The sequence below is a fragment of the Macaca fascicularis genome, chromosome 18, assembly GCF_037993035.2.
Source record: "Macaca fascicularis isolate 582-1 chromosome 18, T2T-MFA8v1.1".
NCBI classification, from domain to species: Eukaryota; Metazoa; Chordata; class Mammalia; order Primates; family Cercopithecidae; genus Macaca; species Macaca fascicularis.
In genome coordinates, this window is record NC_088392.1 from 16,955,321 (window position 1) to 16,976,887 (window position 21,567).

General features: G+C 39.5%; 1 protein-coding gene and 1 long non-coding RNA gene across 4 annotated transcripts in view; one reads left to right on the forward strand and one right to left on the reverse strand.

Annotated features, from left to right (window-relative positions):
• The window catches only part of LOC135968212 (uncharacterized), a 202,200-nt gene that overhangs the window by 58,033 nt on the left and 122,600 nt on the right, over positions 1-21,567 (forward strand). For 2 of the 3 annotated variants that reach the window (XR_012427054.1, XR_010582805.2), the window contains exon 2: positions 14,682-14,780. This is a non-coding gene — a long non-coding RNA (uncharacterized lncRNA). Of the gene's footprint in view, positions 1-127; positions 1,122-14,681; positions 14,781-21,567 lie in introns of those variants that run through there. The other variant, XR_012427053.1, reaches the window with a different exon arrangement.
• SERPINB2 (serpin family B member 2) lies at positions 3,217-19,650 on the reverse strand. Its single transcript, XM_005586504.5, has 8 exons — positions 19,585-19,650; positions 15,785-15,961; positions 11,992-12,111; positions 10,171-10,299; positions 9,241-9,358; positions 5,193-5,335; positions 4,523-4,687; positions 3,217-4,204 (listed from the first exon to the last, which is right to left on the reverse strand). The coding sequence occupies exons 2-8, from the start codon at positions 15,950-15,952 to the stop codon at positions 3,800-3,802; spliced, it is 1,248 nt and encodes a 415-aa protein (XP_005586561.1). The 5' UTR covers positions 15,953-15,961; positions 19,585-19,650; the 3' UTR covers positions 3,217-3,799.

Genomic DNA, 21,567 nt, shown 5'->3' on the forward strand with positions numbered 1-21,567 from the left:
GGTCATGGGGAGAGGGATTGGAACAGGAGGACATCTCCAGGAGGGATTAAGAGAAAGAAGGAGCCTCTCTATTTATAAAGTATTTGGTATATTTTTCTTCACGTAGTTCCTGTTTTTCTCTTCACAGAGGCACACTTATTTTCTGGCAAGATGGCTCAGAGTTTAATATTTGAATGTTGATGTGGAACCCAGGGCAGAATGTTACTCTAGATTTCACTAGGGAATGAGACGTGTGCTGGAAAGTTCCATGATGCCTGCCCAACTTTGCACTGAGCAGATATGATTATCCAAGGATGCCTCCAGGACTACTGTTAGACAAAAGCATCATACAGAGCCTCCAGAAAGAAGGACTGCTCACCTTGACTGACAGCAGTCCACCACAGTGACTTGGGCTGCAACACCACACAGCATGAAGACTTCCTTGTGTTGCTTATGTTATAGTAAAGGCATCAATGAAGATTTTGCGGATTTGTGCAACAAATGGTTTCATCTTCCTTAAAGTCAAAGATTAAGTTTTATTCATTTATTCCCTCAAAACCTTTTCCAGATTTCTTCCTCACTTCTTGATTAAACCCCCTATGTATTAGGCCATTCTTGCATTGCTATAAGGAAATGCCCGAGACTGACTAATTTATAAAGAAAAGAGGGTTAGCTGGCTCACAGTTCTGCAGGCTGTACAGGAAACACAGTGATGGCATCTACTCAGCTTCTGGGGAGGCCTCAGGAAGCTTACAATCATGGCAAAAGGCAAAGGTGGGGGGCAGGCACATCGTATGATAGAAGCAGGAGCAAGAGAGAGAGAGAGTTGGGGGAGTTACCACACACCTTTAAGTGACCAGATCTCATGAAAACTCACTATCATGAAGACAGCACCAAGCCGTAAGGGATCAGCCCCTAGGACCCAAACACCTCCCACCAAACCCTGCTTCCAGTATTGGGGATTACAATTCAACATGAGATTTGGCCAGGGACAAATATCCAAACTATATCACCCTACGTATAGGTATACTGCCTACAACAGTAAAATCATAGTTGTACATTATTTTGTTGCTTGTTGGGGGACTAGGAAAGAGAAAGGGCTAATCATATACTCAGTTAATAATACAGTATTATTAGAACAATTTTGTTTGTTTGTTGTTTTTATTTATGACCCTGTGTGTATATTGCAACATGCACATATATTACTAGTAAAGACAGAGTAATAGGAACTAAATGAATAGGGAACAAGAGTGGAAGGAAGACTTTTCACTCTAGTCTTTTTTGTGATATTTGATGTTTGGGTCATGTGAATTTATTAGGTATTCAAAAAATTTGGAAACAGAGAGGAGCATCAGATGCATCAATATTATCTTAGTAGGAATCCAGAAGAAGAAAGTAGATCAAATGGCGCCAAGCAATTGAGTAGATAATGGCTGTCTTAGTCAGTTCAGGTTGCTATGACAGAGTACCGTAGATTGTGTGGCTTAAACAACAAACATTTATTTTTCATAGTTCTGGAGACTGGTAGTCTGAAAAGGGCATTCCCGCATGATCAGGTTCTAGTGAGGGCCTCTTCCTGATTCACAGATGACTGCCTTCTTGTTGTATCCTCACATGATAGACAGAAAAAGATCTGGTTCCTGTAGCTCCTTATAAGGGCAGTAATTCCATCATGGATTCTGCCCTCATGACCTCATCTAACCCTAATTTTCTTCCAAAGGAACCACCTCCAAGTACCATCACATTTGGGATTAAAGTTTCAACATATGAATTTTGGGAAGACATACTGAGCCCATTGTGATGGCTGAGGTTTCCCAGAACTGAAACAAGATATAAGTTTCCAGATAGAAAAATCTGCTGATGAACACGGTAAACTTTTTAAAATATAATTTTAAAAATATCCTTAATGTAATGAATTCTCAAAAAAAAAAACAAAAACAAAAATATTAAAATTATAAGGAGCAAGAATTATCTTAACATCAACTTTCCTATCAACAATTTTGGGTACCAAAAAGACAATAATGTCATACGCTCAAAGTGCTGAAAAGCACTTTGAACCCAGTATTGTATATCCCTACTCTAACTCAATACTGAGAGTTAAATATGGATATGGATATTTTAAGACTCATGATAATTCACAGTTACCACCTACCACCTTGCAGAATTATGAAAGCACATAGAAAAATGAAATTAAAAGTAAGTAGAAGAATGCAAGAAACAGCAACTCTTAATTTTCGGGAATGTCTGATTAGAAGAAATATACACCATTATGCAAGGCTTAAAAAGTTAACTGAGTAATTTTCTGGGATTCATGTTTGACCAGCTTACAGTGAGACAGTTTTATTGCTGACAAAGATAAGAAAGATCATAATCACTAGTATTTATTAAATATTATATATGCCAAGTATTCTTTTAATTGCTTGATATATAAGAACTCATTTAGTCATTATAGCAATATAACAAAAGCAGTTTTTTCTTTAATTTTCACTGAGAGAAAACTAGAGCAAAAAGAAGCACCACGGTTGGCCTCTGGTTAAGCTACTTGTAGGTGTTGCAACTGGGATTTGGAGGCAGAGAGTCTAAGTCTTGAGGGCACTTCTTTAGCTACCATGTTCTAGTGGGTCAAGCATCCCTGCCTGCCATCGAAGGGGCTGTGGTACATTTCCAGGATCCAGCCACACTCCTGCAGCCAGACTCTGTTGTTCAGACCCCCAGCCTACAACTTGCCTTATTTCTCAGGTCTTCAATTATGTCCTTCTCCGCCTCTGACTCACTCAAAAGCATTCACTGCTATTAGAAGCAAACACCCGTAGAAGGAGCCATCTTTTGTTTCCCCTCCTGCTCTTGCACCCAGTCCATCTCCCATCTTCACTGCTTGCAACTGTCAGCTCAATGACTGAGGCCTTCTTCTGTATCTGGACCACTGGACTTGGTCATTAATCCTGGTGTCCTTAATGTTTAGACACTGGTTTCCCCAAAGGACTCTAACTTAGACTATTCTGAATTGCTATGTCTTTGCTGCTGTGAGAAAGCAGCTCTAATCCATTTTTCATATAACCCCATCCCACTCACCCTCAACACTGGGTCTTTTTGAATGAAGGTGGTTATGCCTTGGATCCTTCATCCTGTCTATTTTTTCTGAGTTCTCACAAGTGAGTCATGGTGCTCAACTCCTAGGTATCAAGGTATAATAGGTCTATGATCTGCAGACCTAATGAAATGACAACAAATGTATTGTTGTTTGGAAGCAGGTTTATTTATTATATACTTGCAATTGAATATAAGATACAGACATATGTATGTGGTATGTATTGCTAGAAATGCATATAACATATATTTGCCTATTGTTTAATGTTTTTTCTAGATATTTATTCTATAGAAAGACATGGAGGGATACCTACTTATTCTTCATTATGAGAACAAGTAAAGGCATTTTTTAGATAGGAAATTAACTGATCATCTGCTTCTATAACTTTATTAGCTATGTTCAATAGACAGTGAGCAATAATTTAAAAACTCACCATTATATAAAATAATAAATAACAAAGTAAAAGTTAATGTTATAAAAATAAACTGAGAGTAAGGAAAATCTAAAAGGGCTTCATCCCATTTTAGAAGACCAAATGATTAATGGGGTTGTCATGTTATAATAGACAATTGTCTAATTATTTCCATGTTTTTATTTAGTGTGTAGCAGAAGTTGTTCAGAAGAACAAAAATACGTAGAAAACATCTCTAAATTTTTGGCAATTTGAAATAGCAATTCTGAGGCACACAGCTCATCTACAAAAATCTTTTGCAGAAATAGCACGTTTTGGTTTTAGGGTGAGGAAAATTTGCCAAAAAATAAAATGCACTTGGTTATTTTATGCATAATAAGGAAAAGAAAAGGATGATCTGCCACAAACTGTGGGCCTCCATGACCGGTTCTCCCTGACATAACGCCTCCTGTGCCAGCGGCTGCTTCAGTGCCCTCCTCATTCACGTCCACCATGGCTTGGTGGAACACTTCAGAAAGAAACAAGTCATTCCGCTCCGACATCCCTGAGAAATTGGCCTGTCCCTTGTCGAAGGCGTCCTCCATGCCCATGCTTCTCAGAATGGATTTGAGTTCATAATGCTCTTCTAATTTGAACTGGGGTATATATACCTCAACATCATCTTCAGCCATTGTGTCTTTGCTGGTCCACTTGTTGAGTTTGTCATAGGTTATTTCACTTTCCAGCTGCAAAGCAAAACAAAACAAAGCAAAGAAAATACAGCAAGTATTAGAACAGAAGGAAAACAACTTTAAGTCTAATATTAAAAATCAGTGACTTTATTGTGGGTGATATAAAAAGTTAACAGATTGGTCAGGTTTTTACAAGAAGGTAATATGTATGACATAGTTAAGGCTTTGAGTGAAATGTAGAGGTATGCCACATTTACTATCAACTGTTTCATATATTTCCGTGAGAAATTACCACACCATTTGTAAGGAGTATATATTCATCTCACGAAAGGTAGGTTTAGCCCCAGAAACTTGAATATCTCAATGTCTTACCAGTTCCAAGCCAGTGGACACATCGGCAATTTCATCTGGAAGCAACAGGAACATGCTAACATCTCCAGCATATGGGAGTTCTAGAATCTGAGCCTTCAGGTTTTCTATGTATCCAATGTTTAGCTTTTCACGCAAGTACATCATCTGTACAGGTGTGTGCTGAGCCTAATATTATTAAAAAGTAAAATATGGAAGTTGGTTATAAGATATCAAGAGATTTAAAATTAGACATAAAGGAGGATGGGTTCTACTTTAGTGTTGGATAAATGTGGTTTTTTAATCAACAAAATAAACTATTTGTACATCCTTAGTGGGTACTCTGATATTATTAGCTCGTTCAACTTTATACCCTTTATTTAGTAAGATGGACAACAATGGTAATGACAACCATAATTATAAAACACTTGTTTAGTTGTTACTATGGGCCAGGAACTCATGTCTCAATATTTACAGCCCTCTGAACTAAGTGGTAGAGTCAACGTTTGAGTCTGGGCATGTATAACTAAAAAGCCATGGTCTTCCCCTCTACCTCTACTGTTTCTTGAAAGAGTCCAATACTTTTAACTAGAAAGTCATGTAGGAAAATGAATGAGTGGTCTCTAATTTTTCTGTCTGTATCTTGTCAAAGGCCCTAAAATATACTAGGAAGATATATTTTGTTGTCTCATACCGAGTTCACACGGAAAGGATAAAGCCCATTTAGTTTCTTCTCAAATGGAGTTTTCCACTTTCCTTTGAAGTAGACAGCATTCACCAGGACCATCCTGGTATCCCCATCTACAGAACCTTCAGGTAACAAGTTTAGGATTTTGCCTACAGAAAACATAACATATATTTAGGTTTCATAATCAAGAACTGTGAAATTTACTTACTGAATCTTCCGAGTAGCCATCAAACTAAATTCATCAAATTGCAGAGATGTTGATCTTCAAGCTCAAGTTTTTCTTTAGATTTATTTAAAGCAAAATTAAAATTGAAACAAATTTCTCAAAAGGCTTGCAAAATCCAAGAAAAAATGAAGAAATAACGTATTTAAAAGTTAGACCTCCTATCAAATTTGGAAAGGAGATTTTCACTTCCTTTTATAATGCTTACTCAAATCTTTGCAGTTGAAAGTTATTCAAGTAAGAAGGAAGTGAAAGAGAGGCTCTTAAGGAATATTATAGTGCCTTTCCAAAATATATCATGTACTGCAAGATCTGGTCTAGACAGTCTGAGGATCTGACTCACTCGTTTATTCAAAAACATTTTTTAAAAAATATGCTACACCTAAATTAAGAATAGTGCAGATAAAAGAGATGAGAAAGGAATAATTATCCTGGATGAGCCTAGAACACTGGGAGAGACATTCAAAATCAGTTGTGGAACCCTGTGTGATAACTTCTGTAATTGAGCTAAATAATATAAGTACTATGACCATACAGAGAAGGGAGTGAAGGAGTGAGTCCGAGAAGATTGACAGAAACAGTGACAACTGAGTGTGATCATTTAAAAAAATGAAATTGGCTTAAGAAGCAGTCTGCTTATAGTTAGTACTTGCTCCACAGTATTCCAAGCATCAAAATATATTATTGTGATATTCTATTAGGTGGGTTTTATTAGTGTCATTTTATACCAAAGGACACCACTAGGTTAGCAGTATTCCCAAGGTTATGATGCTGGTAAGCTTGTAAAAATTCTGCCTCCACAGTCAAAACTACTGACAAATACAAGACTCTTAACAAATTAATAGCTCAATGTGGTTTTGAAGTAGGAGGTGGGACCTGACTCTGGAGGCATGGTTTAGACACCAGACCAAACTGAGGGCTAGCTAAAACAGGGACCAGGGACAGGGTGGAAGCAGTGTGCCATGTCAATTTACCATTGTGATGGCAACACCTTGGAGTTACCACCTCTTTCCGTGTCCGTGGCAATGACCTGATGACCCAAAAGTTACTCTCCCTTCCCTAGAAATTTCTACATAAACTGCTCCTTAATCTACATGTAATTAAAAGTAGGTATAAATATGACTGCAAAACTGCCCTGAGCTGTGCCTCTCAGCACAGTGCCTGGGGTAGCCCTGCTCTGCAGGAGCAATCATGGAGCTCTAACATTGCCACTTCAGTAAAGCTGTTTTCTTCTATCCTACCTCCAGCTCACCCTTGAATACTTTCCTGGGTGAAGCCAAGAACCCTTGAAGGCTAAGCCCCACTTTGGAGCTTGCCTGACTTGCATCAGTTTCACCTTCAATATATTCATTTAATAGAAACATTCAATATATTTCCCAAGCTATTAAAATTTTTGGTTAGTATTGGGGTATAGTAATGTGTGATGTGTATGATAAAACTAGTATTCAATCATAACATGATGAAACAGACAATTCTCTCCAATTCTTACAAAAGCTGGTAAAACAATCTGCCAAAATAGCTGCTTGGCATCTTGGCAAAATAACTGATTGACTTACAGCCATTTAGCACAATGTCTAAAGAGAAAAACAACTCATGCCGTTCTTTAAAGAAAGCAAAACTTCCATTTGTCTCTTTAATTTTGTTCTCCATTTTGACTGAACTTTTGTTGATTTAAATCATCTTTCTCTGCTTCCTTTATGTCAATGGTCTGTCGATATTTTAGAACAGTATTTCAAAATCCACAGTGAAAATGAAGAACTAAAAGGAAATCAATTATTTTCAGATAAACAAAAAAATATATATTTTTAAAATCCCATAGAACTTAGTTTATGTGCATTTTCCATTGTGGTAAGTAATAAACCAAGACACCAAACTATTTCTTGAGACAATGTCTTAAACATAAAAGTTATATGAAAATCCTTAAAAAAATAAGTTATTAAAATCTTTAAACATCCAATTGAGGAATTCTGGAGTTAGACTAAAGATCAGAAGAAGCAACCCTAGCTTTACCACTGCCAGTGGCATCTTAGGGGGGCTAGTTAACCTCTTGGAAACATGGTGCTCCAAACACAAATTGATAAGAAGGATAGGAGCTCTCTTAGGACGTTTCCAATCCTAACAGATCATAAATGAATGAAATACTTACACAATTCTGAATTCATAATCATCTCTATTTCTTAGAAATACATTTATATGTTAGTATTCAACGATTGTTTACTGAAGGCCTACAACTCTACCTGGAAATTCAGAAGAATGAAGGCTTTTCACTGTCAGCAAAAAATTGTGCAAATTTTTGTGGGGACACAGGACAAGCGTGACACACTGGTCCTACCCAAAAATAATTAGAGCCTGAGAGGAAAAGCAAAGCAAACTAACAAAAATCAGTTCCATAATTGCTTAAGGTCATATATGGCTAACATTAACATGACTTGTAAAGCTGAAAAAGCAGATGAGGAGACGAGAAGAAGAAAAGATCAGGAAGTGATTAGGAGACACTTCCAGGAAAGAGTAAGACTTTGGCTGCAACTTAAACTGCAAGTTTAATCCTGTAGTTGAGGCATCCACAGAAGCAAAGTCTAGAGGCAGCAATGAGTGTTTATGGGAGCTCCAGGAGCCAGTGGTAGCCAAGCGCAGTTAACTGGATTACTGAGAACTTGAAAGTCAAGGTAAAGAACGAGACCTTCTCCTGAGGACAGTAGAAGGTCACTGACAGTTTCTAGTGTGGGGATAGCATAATAAGTGTGTTGCATCACCTCTTTAATTTCACCTCCTTCCCTTGGCCCTCTGCATTCCAGTGAGACCAGACTCTATTCTTCTCCTTAGGGTTATCTCCGGACCTTTGCATATTCTGTGCACTCGGTCTGGAATCTCCCCCCAGGCACGTGCCCTCCACCTGGCCAGCTCCAGTCCGTCTTCCCAATTACAGTTTAAACATTTTTAAATCGAGTCAGATGCCTTTCCTGTGTACTCCCACATAGCACCTGTACTTCTCAATAAAAGCACTGACTACTACTGTATAGCAATTGCCAACATGATTGAACGCCTCCTCTGTAAGCTCTATGGTGGCAGGATTTACTATTTTTATCTTTATCTCCACATACAGTTTCTGGCACATGGTGTGTGGTGGATAAATATTTGTTGACTAAGTGAATGAACGTAATTGAACTTAATGAATGAATGAATTTAATGAATAAATGATGCAATGAACTAAATTACAATGAATAAATGATTCAATTAAATCATTGATTTAAAATATACATTGTAAAATATACAAAGGGAGGTAGGAGCCTGTGAAAGAATTAAGAGCATGAGTTAAAATGGTAGACTCGACTTAGATAATCAAGGAGGGATGAAGCAGAGACCAAAAAAACTTGCCGGTGGATTGGCTTTGAATGGTGAAAGAGAAGAAACAGTGAAAATAATTTTATGATTCTTCCCTCCTCCACTGCCTGTATTCTTTACAGCTCACACCATTTACTAAGCTCAGGGTCAAGCCTTGTTTTCTTTTTGTCCACAGTGGGCGTAGACTCACAATTATTTCAATGCTCATATTTCCTATTTTGAAAGCTTCTGCTTCCTTTCATATTTTATCCTCAAGCGATATCCAGAATCAAATATTTAAGTACTAAACATATGTCTTCTATTAGTAGGTCTCAATTATTTCCTCTCAGTTAAAACATGACTGAGCTAATCAGGAATAAAGTTGCATCCACCAAAGTAACTAAAGTTGGACAAATTGTAAAGGGGTGAGGGCTAAGTTCATGGATGGGAAAAGATAGATCAGAGTTTTCTAACTGGAAAGAAGAAAAGAAAATATTTTGTTGGTTTTACCTTGGGTTTGAGTCTTGACCCAGGAATTAATCTTTTTTCTGGCTTCTTCTGCATATTCTAGGAAGTCTACTGCCTGGGGTTCTGAGGAGTAATATTTCTGACAGAGTCGAATATATTCCTTTAAAGCAAGAAAATGACGAAAGTCACATAAAATGCATACCAAACAAGCCATGCGTAATTGTGAATTACGGTCTTCCTATTGAGATTAGGATACCTGGGGTAGGGTGGGAGTGGAGGTTGGCTATGGAAGGCAGGTGCTGAAGGGGGAAAGAGTGCAGACGCCCTTGTCCACACTCCCACCCCAACTCTATCCACCTTCTTGCACTCTTTGCATTATAGAGACAGAAAAAAAGGAAAGAGGTTTGGCTTGGGGGATAGTGTCTCTGGAAAACAGTTGTATTTGTTTTCCTGATTTATGACTCTGCAATTGGGACATCTGCAACAGGGAGAGGAGGAAGCCCCAGAGGGTACAGGAGGGGCAGCTGTTTTGCGAGGCCAGCCCTAGGGAGCTGGTGTGGAATTCCAACTCTGCTTTTACGAACTGTAGAATTGCAGAGAACTGCTTTGAAAGTGACTTCAGGCCGGGCGCGGTGGCTCAAGCCTGTAATCCCAGCACTTTGGGAGGCCGAGGCGGGCGGATCACAAGGTCAGGAGATCGAGACCACAGTGAAACCCCATCTCTACTAAAAATACAAAAAATTAGCTGGGCGCGGTGGCGGGCGCCTGTAGTCCTAGCTACTCAGGAGGCTGAGGCAGGAGAATGGCGGGAACCCAGGCAGCGGAGCTTGCAGTGAGCCGAGATCGCGCCACTGCACTCCAGCCTGGGCAACAGCGTGAGACTCCGTCTCAAAAAAAAAAAAAAAAAAAAAAAAGAAAATGACTTCATTACTTGTTTGGGATCCAGCCATTTCAATTACAGGTTTCACTTACTTCCCTGAAGCTCGCAGACTTCTCACCAAACAGTTTATTGACACTTTCCAGTAAATAATCCCCTGTGGATGCATTGATTGCAGAGCTGAGAGAGCGGAAGGATGAATGGATTTTATCTGCAGCTTGTGCCTTGAACAGAAAGAAGGGATTCTCTATATATAACACAGGACTACTAAACAAGACCGTTCTTAAGCCATGATAATAGTTTTTGAACACAATCCTGAAATGCTATATTAATACATACTTTATTTTGGTACTTTAGAGGAATCTTTGAGAAAATTATTTCGATAAAGATGTGGTGCATTAAAACTAATAAGGTGAGTTTTAATTTCTTTCACATTTTGCTGTGTCTATGGATTGGATTTAACCAGGAGGTGACCAACAGCCTAGAAGAAAGACAGGCCCCTTTTCAGTTTCCTAAACGTCAAGGTCTCTAGGGAATTTTTGTTATATTTATAAGATGGATAAGTTCTGGGGATCTAATGTACAGTATAATGGCTATAGTTAAGAAGACTGTGTTCGTTAATAGTTACAGTTAATAAAACTGTTTACTTGAAACTTGTGAAGAATATGTTTTTAAGTGTCCTCCTCACTATACATACATGCATACATACAAATGGTAGTTAAATGTAGTGATGGATGTGTTCATTAATTTGACTGTAATAATTTCACAATGTATGGGTACAGCAAGTCATCACACTGTACATCTTGGACACGTACAATTTTTATTTGTCCATTATACCTCAATAAAGCTGGCAGGAAGGAAATGTTGCCTTAGTAATGATCTTACAAAGTTCATATAGCTTCTCTAGTCACCTATTTTATGGGGCAATCTATGCAGTGGAAAATATGGATTTTAGTAAACCACAAAAGTGAATGGTAATTTCAGTCCTCAACCTGAAGTTTGTAAGCACCATGTCAGACACAGGGGTTGGTCACAGTAGCAGCCTGTCCTAGGGCAGGGGACAGAGCCCTCCCGATGGACTGCCAGGTATTGCAGGACACCTGGTGGAATCTCCACATGATCAGGGTCCTGTCCACCTCCTCTAGCCCATAATTCCCTGGGCAATGGGTAGAAGGAGTGTCAGAGTGCCCAGGAAGAGAGCTGTGGGAGATACCTCTTCATAATCTACCTTATAAGCATGACTGTGGAAGTTGGTTACCAACAGGAGCAGTCTACACTCAGGTTCTATAACTTAACTGGATAGCTGACATTTAAGGAAATGGAGTATTGAGGAAATGTATTACTCCCAGAGATAGCTGATTGATTAATAGATTAGATGACAGAGAAGACAGATCATAGATGATAGATAACACAGATAGATAGGATTCATAGATGTATGATAGATAAGATAGATGAGAGAGATCAATGACAGATGATAGGTTAGATGTATAGAAGGAAAGATATCTGAAGGTCAGTGATTTCTCATGCAATCATTGGGCCTGACCTTCCGCCATTTCTCAATTAATTGTCAGTCCCTACCCTCTCTCCTCTGGAAATCCTCATCCATACACATGTATTCTAGGAGTCTCTGCTGTGGATTTATAATAAATAACACATACCTCACCAATGACAAAGGGGCGTGAGAGAATTTAGAAATAAATAGGCTTGACCTAAAACTCATGAAGTCTGGATTCTTTCCTGGCTCTCGTTATGCGTATCACCTTAGGATATGTTTTTCTTAATGACTCTGAGTCTTAGTTTTCTTTCTGTGAATGGGGGAGGGTATATTCGCTTCCTTCCCAGTCTAACACTGAATTTAAGACAAGAAGATTGCAAAAATAAACCACAAAAGAAATATGGACCAATAAGTCAGATACCTGCAAAATCGCGTCAGGATAAGTACCCTTCTGGATCTGCTGCATGAACCCACAGCTGGTCGAGTTCTCTGGAATCAAAGGGGTAACTGCATTGGCTCCCACTTCATTAAACTGAAGCACCTACAACCAGAATTAGAGAAAATGGTTACACTTGCCCACGGATTTACTGAACTTTTAAAACGGATGGCTATCAGGTGGCTGTAAAATGGTCCTAGATCTCTTCCCTGCCCTTATATGTGGGGAACAAGCATAGATACTCAATACTCTTTCTGTGTAATATAAAAGTATCAGCCAACCTAAATTTCCTTTATAGAAAACAGCATGAGGTGTTTTAGATTAATTGATATCCTGGCCATTTTGGAAAACAAATTGTTATGATGAGATGATTTAAAACCTCTTCCCCAAATTATCTAAATTATATCCAACCAATAAATGGCCTTGAAAAAAATGCCAGTATTTTGAAGAAAGTCACAAGGTTAACTCAGAACCTTGTGTGTCTCTCTCTTTTCAGTGGCCTTATACACAGAATCCTTTCAATCTGTCAAAAACTACAAGCCAGAGTCAGCTAAAGCATAAAAACAGGTCACGTAATAGTAACAGGATTCACCTAAAATATTTACACATACCACATTCATACACGGAGAAATTAATGTCCATGTGAGGGACAAGTTGGTCTGGTGACACGTGAATCTCTTTGTATTGTAAGTAGGCAGTTTCGGCTGACACAGGGAAGCTGGCAGCAAGTACTGTCCCCTCTGAAGCTGCCTCAGATCCCCTTCCCACAACACTGCTGCCTGCCCGCCTTGGTCTGCCAGTCTTAATACCTGCAGGCTGGCCCTGCCTTCCAGCCACCCACCCCATCCAACCTTCTTGGGAACCCTTGGTCCTGCAGCATCTCCCTATGGGGTCCCTGAGGAGAAGCCGATCTGGTAAGTGGCTTGATGGTTGGTGTTCTGCTAATAAAGTTAATTAAGGCAGCCTTGTCCAGCAAGTTGGTGAATTTCTGGGCTAGAGGGAGAGGTGTTAGAGTTCGTGAGGTCTTTCTCTGCTCTTTGAGTCATACATCGTAACTCCTGCCTAGTATTCTCTGAAAAGAAGTGGTGCAACTCCGCCCTCACATAAAAGAAGAATATTTCCTGCGACAGCTTGGCTGGTTTTCCTCCCTTCCAAGGAAATTGACCCTTGAATCAGGGTTCTCTGGGCTAGCACTAAAGCCTTCCTGAATCAGCGTTAAAGTCACTCAGGGAGATGTCCCTGCAAAAGTGGGACTGTGAGCTGCCCCTAGTCCATGCCAAGGCCACGGAGAAAATAGTGAGGCAGTTTGGCCTGGATGGGTCTGTTTCCTCACTCTAAGGAAAAGAGCTTTTACCCTAATTCCCACAGACCTACGTGTCCAGGAGCTTATGCCTTTTATTTATTCTTTTCTTTCAATACAAATATACCACTTCTAACAGCTACAGCAATTCTCAAATGTGTGGCCTCTTCTTGCCCCGATTCCCTCATCTGTAAAATGAGTATGGTAATCATCATACCTACCTCATAGTATTTTGTCTTATGTGAGTAAATTTATGAGAAAGATGCCTGGCTAAGGCACTAATAAGTATTAGTTGTTATTACAATGATGGCTACTAAGTGTCTTACATAGTATCTCTAAGCTTCACAACGGTCTTGCATGCTACACATTTTTATTCCCATTCTATAGATGAGAAAACTGAGATGCAAATGGTTTCAATGTCCTCACACACACGTAGTAAGGAACAAAGCCATGACTCAAACACAGATACGTCTGTCCCCACAGTCTGTTTCTTTCTCCAAGCCAATCAATGTCTTTTTCTTTTTATTTGGGAAGCAATCATATTAACATTTGAGTTTCAAAATCTACACATGCAACAGAGTTGTAAAAAGACTATATAGAGTCTCAAAAACAAACAAACAAACAAACAAACTATGTAGAATCCTTGCATAGTCCCAAAGGCTTAAAGCACTTCTTAGATAGAGAAAAGCTGTCATGTGTCCAGAGTGATCGGTTTATTTTCCCCTAGTACCAAAATCAAGATTTCTACTTTAACAGCCCAGAGCACTTCATTTAGCATTTGCTCCCAAAATATATTGCTACTGATTCCTTTACCTTTAAAAACAAAACAAAACAAACAAACAAAAAAACCTAGGCCGGGTGCGGTGGCTCACGCCTGTAATCCCAGCACTTTGGGAAGCTGAGGCAGGCGGATCATAAGGTCAGGAGTTTGAGACCAGCGTGACTAAGATGGTGAAACCCCGTCTCTACTAATACAAAAACTAGCCAGGCATCGTGGCAGGCACCTGTAATCCCAGCTACTTTGGGAGGCTGAGGCAGGAGAATGGCTTGAACCTGGGAGGTGGAGGTTGCAGTGAGCCAAGATCACGCCACTGCACTCCAACCTGGGTGACAGAGCGAGACTCCGTCTCAAAAAAAAAAAAAAAAAAGAAAAAAAAGAAAAAAGAAAAAAACCTAAGACCTGGTGTTTCTAAAGTTTTTGTGCCAATTTACTATCTTTATTCTTTCAAGGCAAAAAAGCAAACATACTGGGGAAAGAATATTGCAAAAGACTACTTGTGTCAGGGAGTTGAGCAATTGAGTTTTGTTGTAAGTCTCAATGTTTAAACTGTCACAAACACAGAGAGTGATTCACCCATCTCTTGTCTTCCTGCAGCAAGATTGGCCAATGCTCTCTCTGTGAAACTTCAAACATCAAATGAGGCCCACCTTACACGGGTCACCATGTGCATGGAAAGAATGTGTTTACACTCAGGTACGTTCTTGTGGGAAACTGGAAACCAGCCGGCAGCATCTTGGTGTGACTGCATGCACAATGCATGCTTGTCCTTAAAGCATTTAATGTTAATGTTTGTGTTTGTGAATGCAAGGGAATTTTAATGATGTGATGGCCACATCGAGACCACTAACCTGGGAAATAACACGATCGCAAGAATTTTGTATGTGCTGAGTGACTGACTACTGCGTGATGATTGCCGTGTATAATTGAATTAGTCCAGCATAATTTCAAGGGCCCAGACTCAGTGGAAAGAGTTTCCTGACTGAGTCCGTGTCCATTCACCAAAGAAGGCAGGCAGTGGCCTTGCAGAAATCCCTCATGATGATGTTGTGCATCCCATCCACCTTGGTTTTCAGGTCTGGCCATGCATAATGCCAGGTCTCATTCTGCTACCATGACCTCACAGGCATGATCTTCTGCAGCTACAACACTATCCATGCATCTCTGTGGGTATAGTGAGCACCACCGTGGTGTTTTTCTTCCCTTTGTGATACCCTCTTAACATTATTGGGAGGAATTCTTCATAGGAATAGGGAACAAACACCACAGTGGCAGAGCAATGGGAAGGAGCCCAAGCTAGGAGTTAGGAGACAGTGGGGCTTCATTGACACCACCAGAGCTCTCTTCTGTAAAATGATATCTGTCTTAAAACTGAATGAGATAATGGGTACGACACCCTCACTTTGAAAAACAAGAATATTATATTATTAAAATATAAGATGCGGCCACTCATAACTGTTTCCAGCCTTGCAAGCTATTCAACTCTGATATGCCTTCAACAGCTACAACTGAGGGATTTTGGGGTTTGGCTGTCTTACAGATTTGAATCTAAGGAATTCGTGTTGTAAAGATCAGTCCTGCATTACCTGTGGTGATTGCTGACCTCCCGAGTCACATGTCTTTAGCATAAAACAAGAGCAGTTCTCCAATTCCATTCAGGAACCACTCGGCCCAAATGTGGAGCTTCAGCTCAAACTCACCTTGGCCATCTGGTCTTGGGTGCTGCCCCTGGAGCCCATGTAGACCATGGCCATGGTGGACGAGATGCTCCATGGGGAGAAGAAGAGGTTCTGAGTGGGGCTTGCGTTTGCCAGATGCTTGAATAAATTGAGGGCAAAGAGTGTGTTTGCTACACAAAGGTCCTCCATTGTTTCAATCTAGAAGCAAAGAAAGGAAGAAAAAAACAGCTCTGAAACACGAGGTAACATTTTGGGTGAGGTCAGCACAGTAGGACAGGCTGCACTCTGTGTGGGGACAGATTCTTTCTCTGTTCTTCCTCATGGAACAACATGAGGCAGGGCGGGGACAGCTTTATGGACATGCCACCTGTGCAGCTGTAAAAAGCCCCTTGTTTGGCCAAATGTCCTCCTATCGCCATCTTGAAATTCTTGATAATTTTAAACAAAAGGCCCACATTTTCATTGTGCACCAGACCCTGTAAATTACATAGCCATTCCTGAGATACATGAAGTGTTTTGTATGATGAGCAGTGACACTTGGTGACATTCCATAGTATAACAATGACAATAAATAGGGACAGGAGTAGGAATTGAAGCCAGGTTGGCAGACCCTAGGGTCATGCTCTCAACTTCTGTGCTGCCCCAACAAGCACACTGCACACATCCACACCACACACACTGCCACACAGGACGATACACACATATTGAAATGCATGTCACCTGCATACATACCTTGTTGCATCGGGTAAGATGGTCAATCTTCTTTCTACTTTCCTGCTTCTAAAGTGGCTTTGACTCATTGTTTGAAGGTTTGGACTTTCACCCAGCCCCTATTCCAACACCCCTTCCCTATATGCACCAGACATAGCACAGCCTTACTAAAAAAGACTTCCTGTGCTGGGGAGTTCATTACTGGGAGGACTAGAAGACCCCCTTCTTCTGCCACCCCACCAGGTAGAAAGTCAATGCCAGGCAAGATTGCAGGGATAATCCTTAATTCCAGGCCTATGAAACTCATATACACCAAGGTATGAACCATCTGAGACCTTCCCTGACCTCAGGCTTTGCAGGCAACTGAATGCATGCCCACACCCAAGGTGTGTGTGTTTTTTGGTCCTGACCAATAATCGTCTTTCCAGCTGTATGTTTTGCTTTCATCATAGCTTGAAACTTACCCTGTAATTATCAAAATATATCAATATACCAAACAATGCTGATATTCATCATCCCTCAGGAAACCTTCTTATGACAGTGCCTTCCCAGAACTGGGGAGGGGTTGGTACAAGTACCCAGGAGGAAGCATGTCCTCTGGCTCTGGTCTTGGCTGTCTACACCTGTGGTCTCCCACGGCAGGGCTCTCCAACAAGGACCAGTGATCACTTCTTTCTTGTGTGAACCCTTGGTTCATGAACACTTTTTTCTTTTTTTTAAGAAAGTGTTTGGAATTTGTTTGTATTAAAACGTCTCATTTGGAATACAACCAGACTACTTTATCAAGACAAAAATAGTAAATTAAATAAAATGTCTCCCTAAAACTCTCTCACCTCCTCTCCTCATTTAATCTTTACAGAATCTGTATGAGGTAGAGGTGATTCTCCCTATCTTATAGATTATATCCTGATGCCCAGAGACATTAAGTAACTTGTATAATGTCACACAGCTGGTAGGTAGTGGAGCAGGGACTCAAGCCCAGGTCTGCCTAAGGAAGCCCACCCTTTCCAGTGTTCCACATTGCTTCGTTTGGTGATGCATAGCTTCACTATGAAGTGTAAGAGCTTAAGCAAGTTGTAGTGCAAGAAATGCTAGAAAGAGGAAGTCAAAAGAAAAAAGTAGTAAACCTGTAATTCTACTAGAAGGCTTATTACGAAAAAAAATTCACTTTTTTTTTTCTCTTGCTTCATCATAGATACTAGATTACATTGGATAGCTCAAAAATTTGTTCCTCTTCCTCTTAAAATTTAAAATTGTCTAAATAATTAAATAGATTTATTGTATAGATTTCTAAAATTAATTATCTCAATATCTTTTGGAAACAAACAGAGTATTAATAACATGAATAAAATATTTCTCGATCCCCATGTGAAAAATGTAAATAAGAGATCAGAAAAGTAAATTTAGACTTCTCCCATACCTAAATACATGATTCTTTGTAACAATTCATACTGGATTCTTTGTAACAATCCACATAGTAATTTTGATAGTAAAAATATTTAACTCTAAAGACAAACTATCAGAAAGTTCTGTTAATACTAAGTTAGAATTTAAGGTAACCTGATAAAGAAAAAAAGTTAATAAGAACAGAATCAAATTGTCCTGGATGCATTTACTTCTTTCAAAAAAATAGTTTCAATTACATTTTTAAATAAGATGTAATTAATTACATTTAATGTAAAAATAATATTTGATGTCTATATGGCAGTTACCAAATTCCTTCAGCTCCCTCTTCAATTTGCATAATTACCTGTCCAGTAAGGCTTAGCAATTTCTGTAATATGAATGAAAATATGAAAATAGAGATTGCACAGCTGGTCCATTTCAGAAGCCTAGACTGGATCACAGACTTCTCATTCCAAGTCTAATGCTTTCCTACAAACTTTTCAAGGAAGGTCTGAGAGTTTCATAATTTTAGAAATCTATGAAGGCACTCATATGCAGTGTTTCCTGACTCTCAGATAAGGCCATACTTTATGTTTGAATGAAAATCTTTCCAAACAATGCAAAATTGAAGTAATGGAGTATTGTGAAATACCACAGCCTCCTGGAACAGGTATATCTGTTGTGAACTTTTTGACCTTATAATAATTTATATGATCTCATTAACTTCCAAATATTATTCTCTTAATTAAGGTTTAATAGTATTACTGGGATGAATTAATGGGAATAATATGCAGGGCTGGGCTTCCTGGCGGTGCTTGTGTTGGTTCCTGCAACAGAAGTTGACAAATGCACCACTGAAACTTGGCACAGGGAAGGAAGAATTTGGGAGGAGTCACCAGGCACATGGACATTGTCTCTCACCCGATTGGCCCTGAATGTTAGATTGGAGTTTGCTGTAGCATTTAAAATAAATTTTGTTTACAATTGGACAGTGGAAATATTTTGAAATTGACCACAAAAATTAATGAGAACTGACAGAAAACAACAGTTTCAAGGGAACATCTCATCAAATACTGCTACATTTCCCCCAATAGAATTAAGATGGCTTTCGTACTGAATAAGTATCTTTTTATGGGGTATTAAGTTATTTACTGAACCATACTTCAGTCAACCCTGCAACTAGTTTGGTTGATTATTCTCTTTCACTAAATTGACCCATGATTGAACTAAACTCAATAAACATATTATTGCTGCTTAATTTTTGCAGTTCCTGCTTTTTCATTTAAGATGCAAATGAAGTCTTCTTTTCCTATTATTTATATACAATGTAGAGATTACATTCAATTGCTTAAACGAAAATATTTTAATGTATCTAGCTGTTTCCATCAAATTTAGTGTCAAAACAATAGCTGGTAGAGAACATATATATTCTAACCTGTTCAATAAAATTGACATCACAATCTAAATGTACATTTTGTTTTGGTTAATGCTACATAGGTATTTGTTGGCTTCTGAGATTCAAAATTAAACCTTATAAATTTAATTTAAATCTTGAAATAAACTATTTTCAATTAAACAACTAAACAAGAAAACACTACTTAAATTTTACTTCCCCTCTACAAACACCCCACATCCAAATTTTCAATCTATTAATACCAGCATGAGGGAAGAGAAAACATGAAATCCTTTTTCCCATAGAGATGGCATGGAAATCATTGAAATACCTGGTTGTTCTCTGGTTATTCGCTGAGTTGCTGTCTGACGGGCAATGCTCCTCTGAGAGTTGTTACAGTTCAGACATGGTAATGACTGGTTTTATACAGCTCTGCCCCTCCCACATGGCATTTTTTTTCTCTCTCTCTCTTTTGATCTGTGTCCTTTGAGTGATTCAACATTTTACTCAGGAAGACATCATTAGAATAGAAATACTTGTTTGTAAAGGCATAGTTTAAGAAATTTTGGGGGAGGATGAGGTCACTCTGAAACCTAAGAATTTGTCAATATCTACACATGCCTGTCAAAATTAGCTAAAATCTGTCAGCCCCCGTTTCAAGATTTCCCCCACTATACTTGTGCTCAAGGATAGTATCAAATTCTACAATACTCCTTTTAGCTTTGGACAGCCGTGGCCTGTGGGCTTCTTCCAATATATACATATCGTGAGATTTACTCTCTCTTTTGAGCCTAGGGAGACCCAAGCAATGCTTAGGGCATGGGAGGGAAGAAAAAATCCACCATTGTCGTTCTTAGAAATTCTCTATTTTAAATTGTCTTACATTGTCTCAAGCTGTAATTTTCTAAATAACTGTTTCTACCCTAATATCCTGACACAAGAATAATTTTTCATGTTCTCTTGATTATAAAATAGATCTTATGGCCGGGTGCGGTAGCTCATGCCTGTAATCCCAGCACTTTGGGAGGCCGAGGCAGGAGGATCACTTGAGGTCGGGAGTTTGAGACCAGCCTGGCCAGCACAGTGAAACCCTGTCTCTACTAAAAATACAAAAATTAGCTGCGTGTGGTGGCACACGTCTCCAGTCCCAGCTACTTGGGAGGCTGAGGCAGAAGAATCACTTGAACCCGGGAGGCAGAGGTTGCAGTGAGCTCAGATTGTGCCACTGTACTCCAGCCTGGGTGACAGAGTAAGACTCCATCTCAAAAACAGTAAAATAAAATAAAATAAAAACAAAACAGGTCTTATCTTTTATTAGGAGCCATTGACCCTTTTACATGTGTTAATGCCCCTTGGTCCTCAATGCTCTTCTCCCGTCAGTGCTCAGGAGTCTGGTGGTGAGCTAAGTCCCTTCTTTCTTTTCAGCCTCAGTCCAAGAAGACCCCTCTGGAAATGTCTATGTCACCAATAATCTGTTTAACTGTTTTTTGTTTTTATTTTTTTGAGACCGAGTTTCACTCTTGTTGCCCAGGCTGGAGCGCAATGGCGCGATCTCTGCTCACTGCAACTCCCGCCTCCTGGGTTCAAGTGATCCTCCTGTCTCAGCCTCCTGAATAGCTGGGATTACAGGTGCCCGCCACTGCACCTAGTTAATTTTTAGTAGAGATGGGGTTTCACCATGTTGGCCAGGCTGGTCTTAAATTCCTGACCTCAGGCAATCCGCCCACCTCAGCCTCCCACAGTGCTGGGATTACAGGCGTGAGCCACCGTGCCAGGCCTGTTTAACTGTTTTTTAACCACACATTGACAGCTCAACAAGTTGGGACAGATATCAACGTACCTAGAACTTCCGCCACCCTTTCCTTCACTCACTTTTCAGGTGCTACTCTTTCTCACCGTATTATTTTCATTCCAGTTATTCTCAAGAGGAACGTCATGCTTCTTTCTCCCCACTGACTCACCTATGAGGTTTGATTCACACCCCATAACTTCCATGTAGTCCATTCTGACTCCTACAACCCTCAGTGAACTTCTACGTAGAACTGCAACTTTCAGAGTTGAGGATGTAGTATAATAATCGTGTATATTCTGACAATATCATCTCAGTTAGGATCTGTCCATAAATATACACTTGGTTTCCCTTGAGCAGCAAGAACAGTGGTGAGCATCAAGCAAATTCTTACCAAATATTTTTAATGGATAGGGTAATATGCTAAAACTCTCTAGAGAGGCCCTATACTGTGGTGAACAAGGATATGAATTCTGAGAGACTCCGAGAAGTCTCAGACTCAGAATCTTCTTTTTGCCACTTACT

Coding starts and splice junctions, on each gene's coding strand:
- SERPINB2 (XM_005586504.5), bottom strand. CDS start 15,952: ATGGAGGACCTTTGTGTAGCAAACACACTCTTTGCCCTCAATTTATTC. Junction 10,300..11,991: donor ATCCTGACGCGATTTTGCAG/GTATCTGACTTA, acceptor TTTCTGTTCAAG/GCACAAGCTGCAGATAAAAT. Junction 9,359..10,170: donor AGTCTGCGAGCTTCAGGGAA/GTAAGTGAAACC, acceptor CTTGCTTTAAAG/GAATATATTCGACTCTGTCA.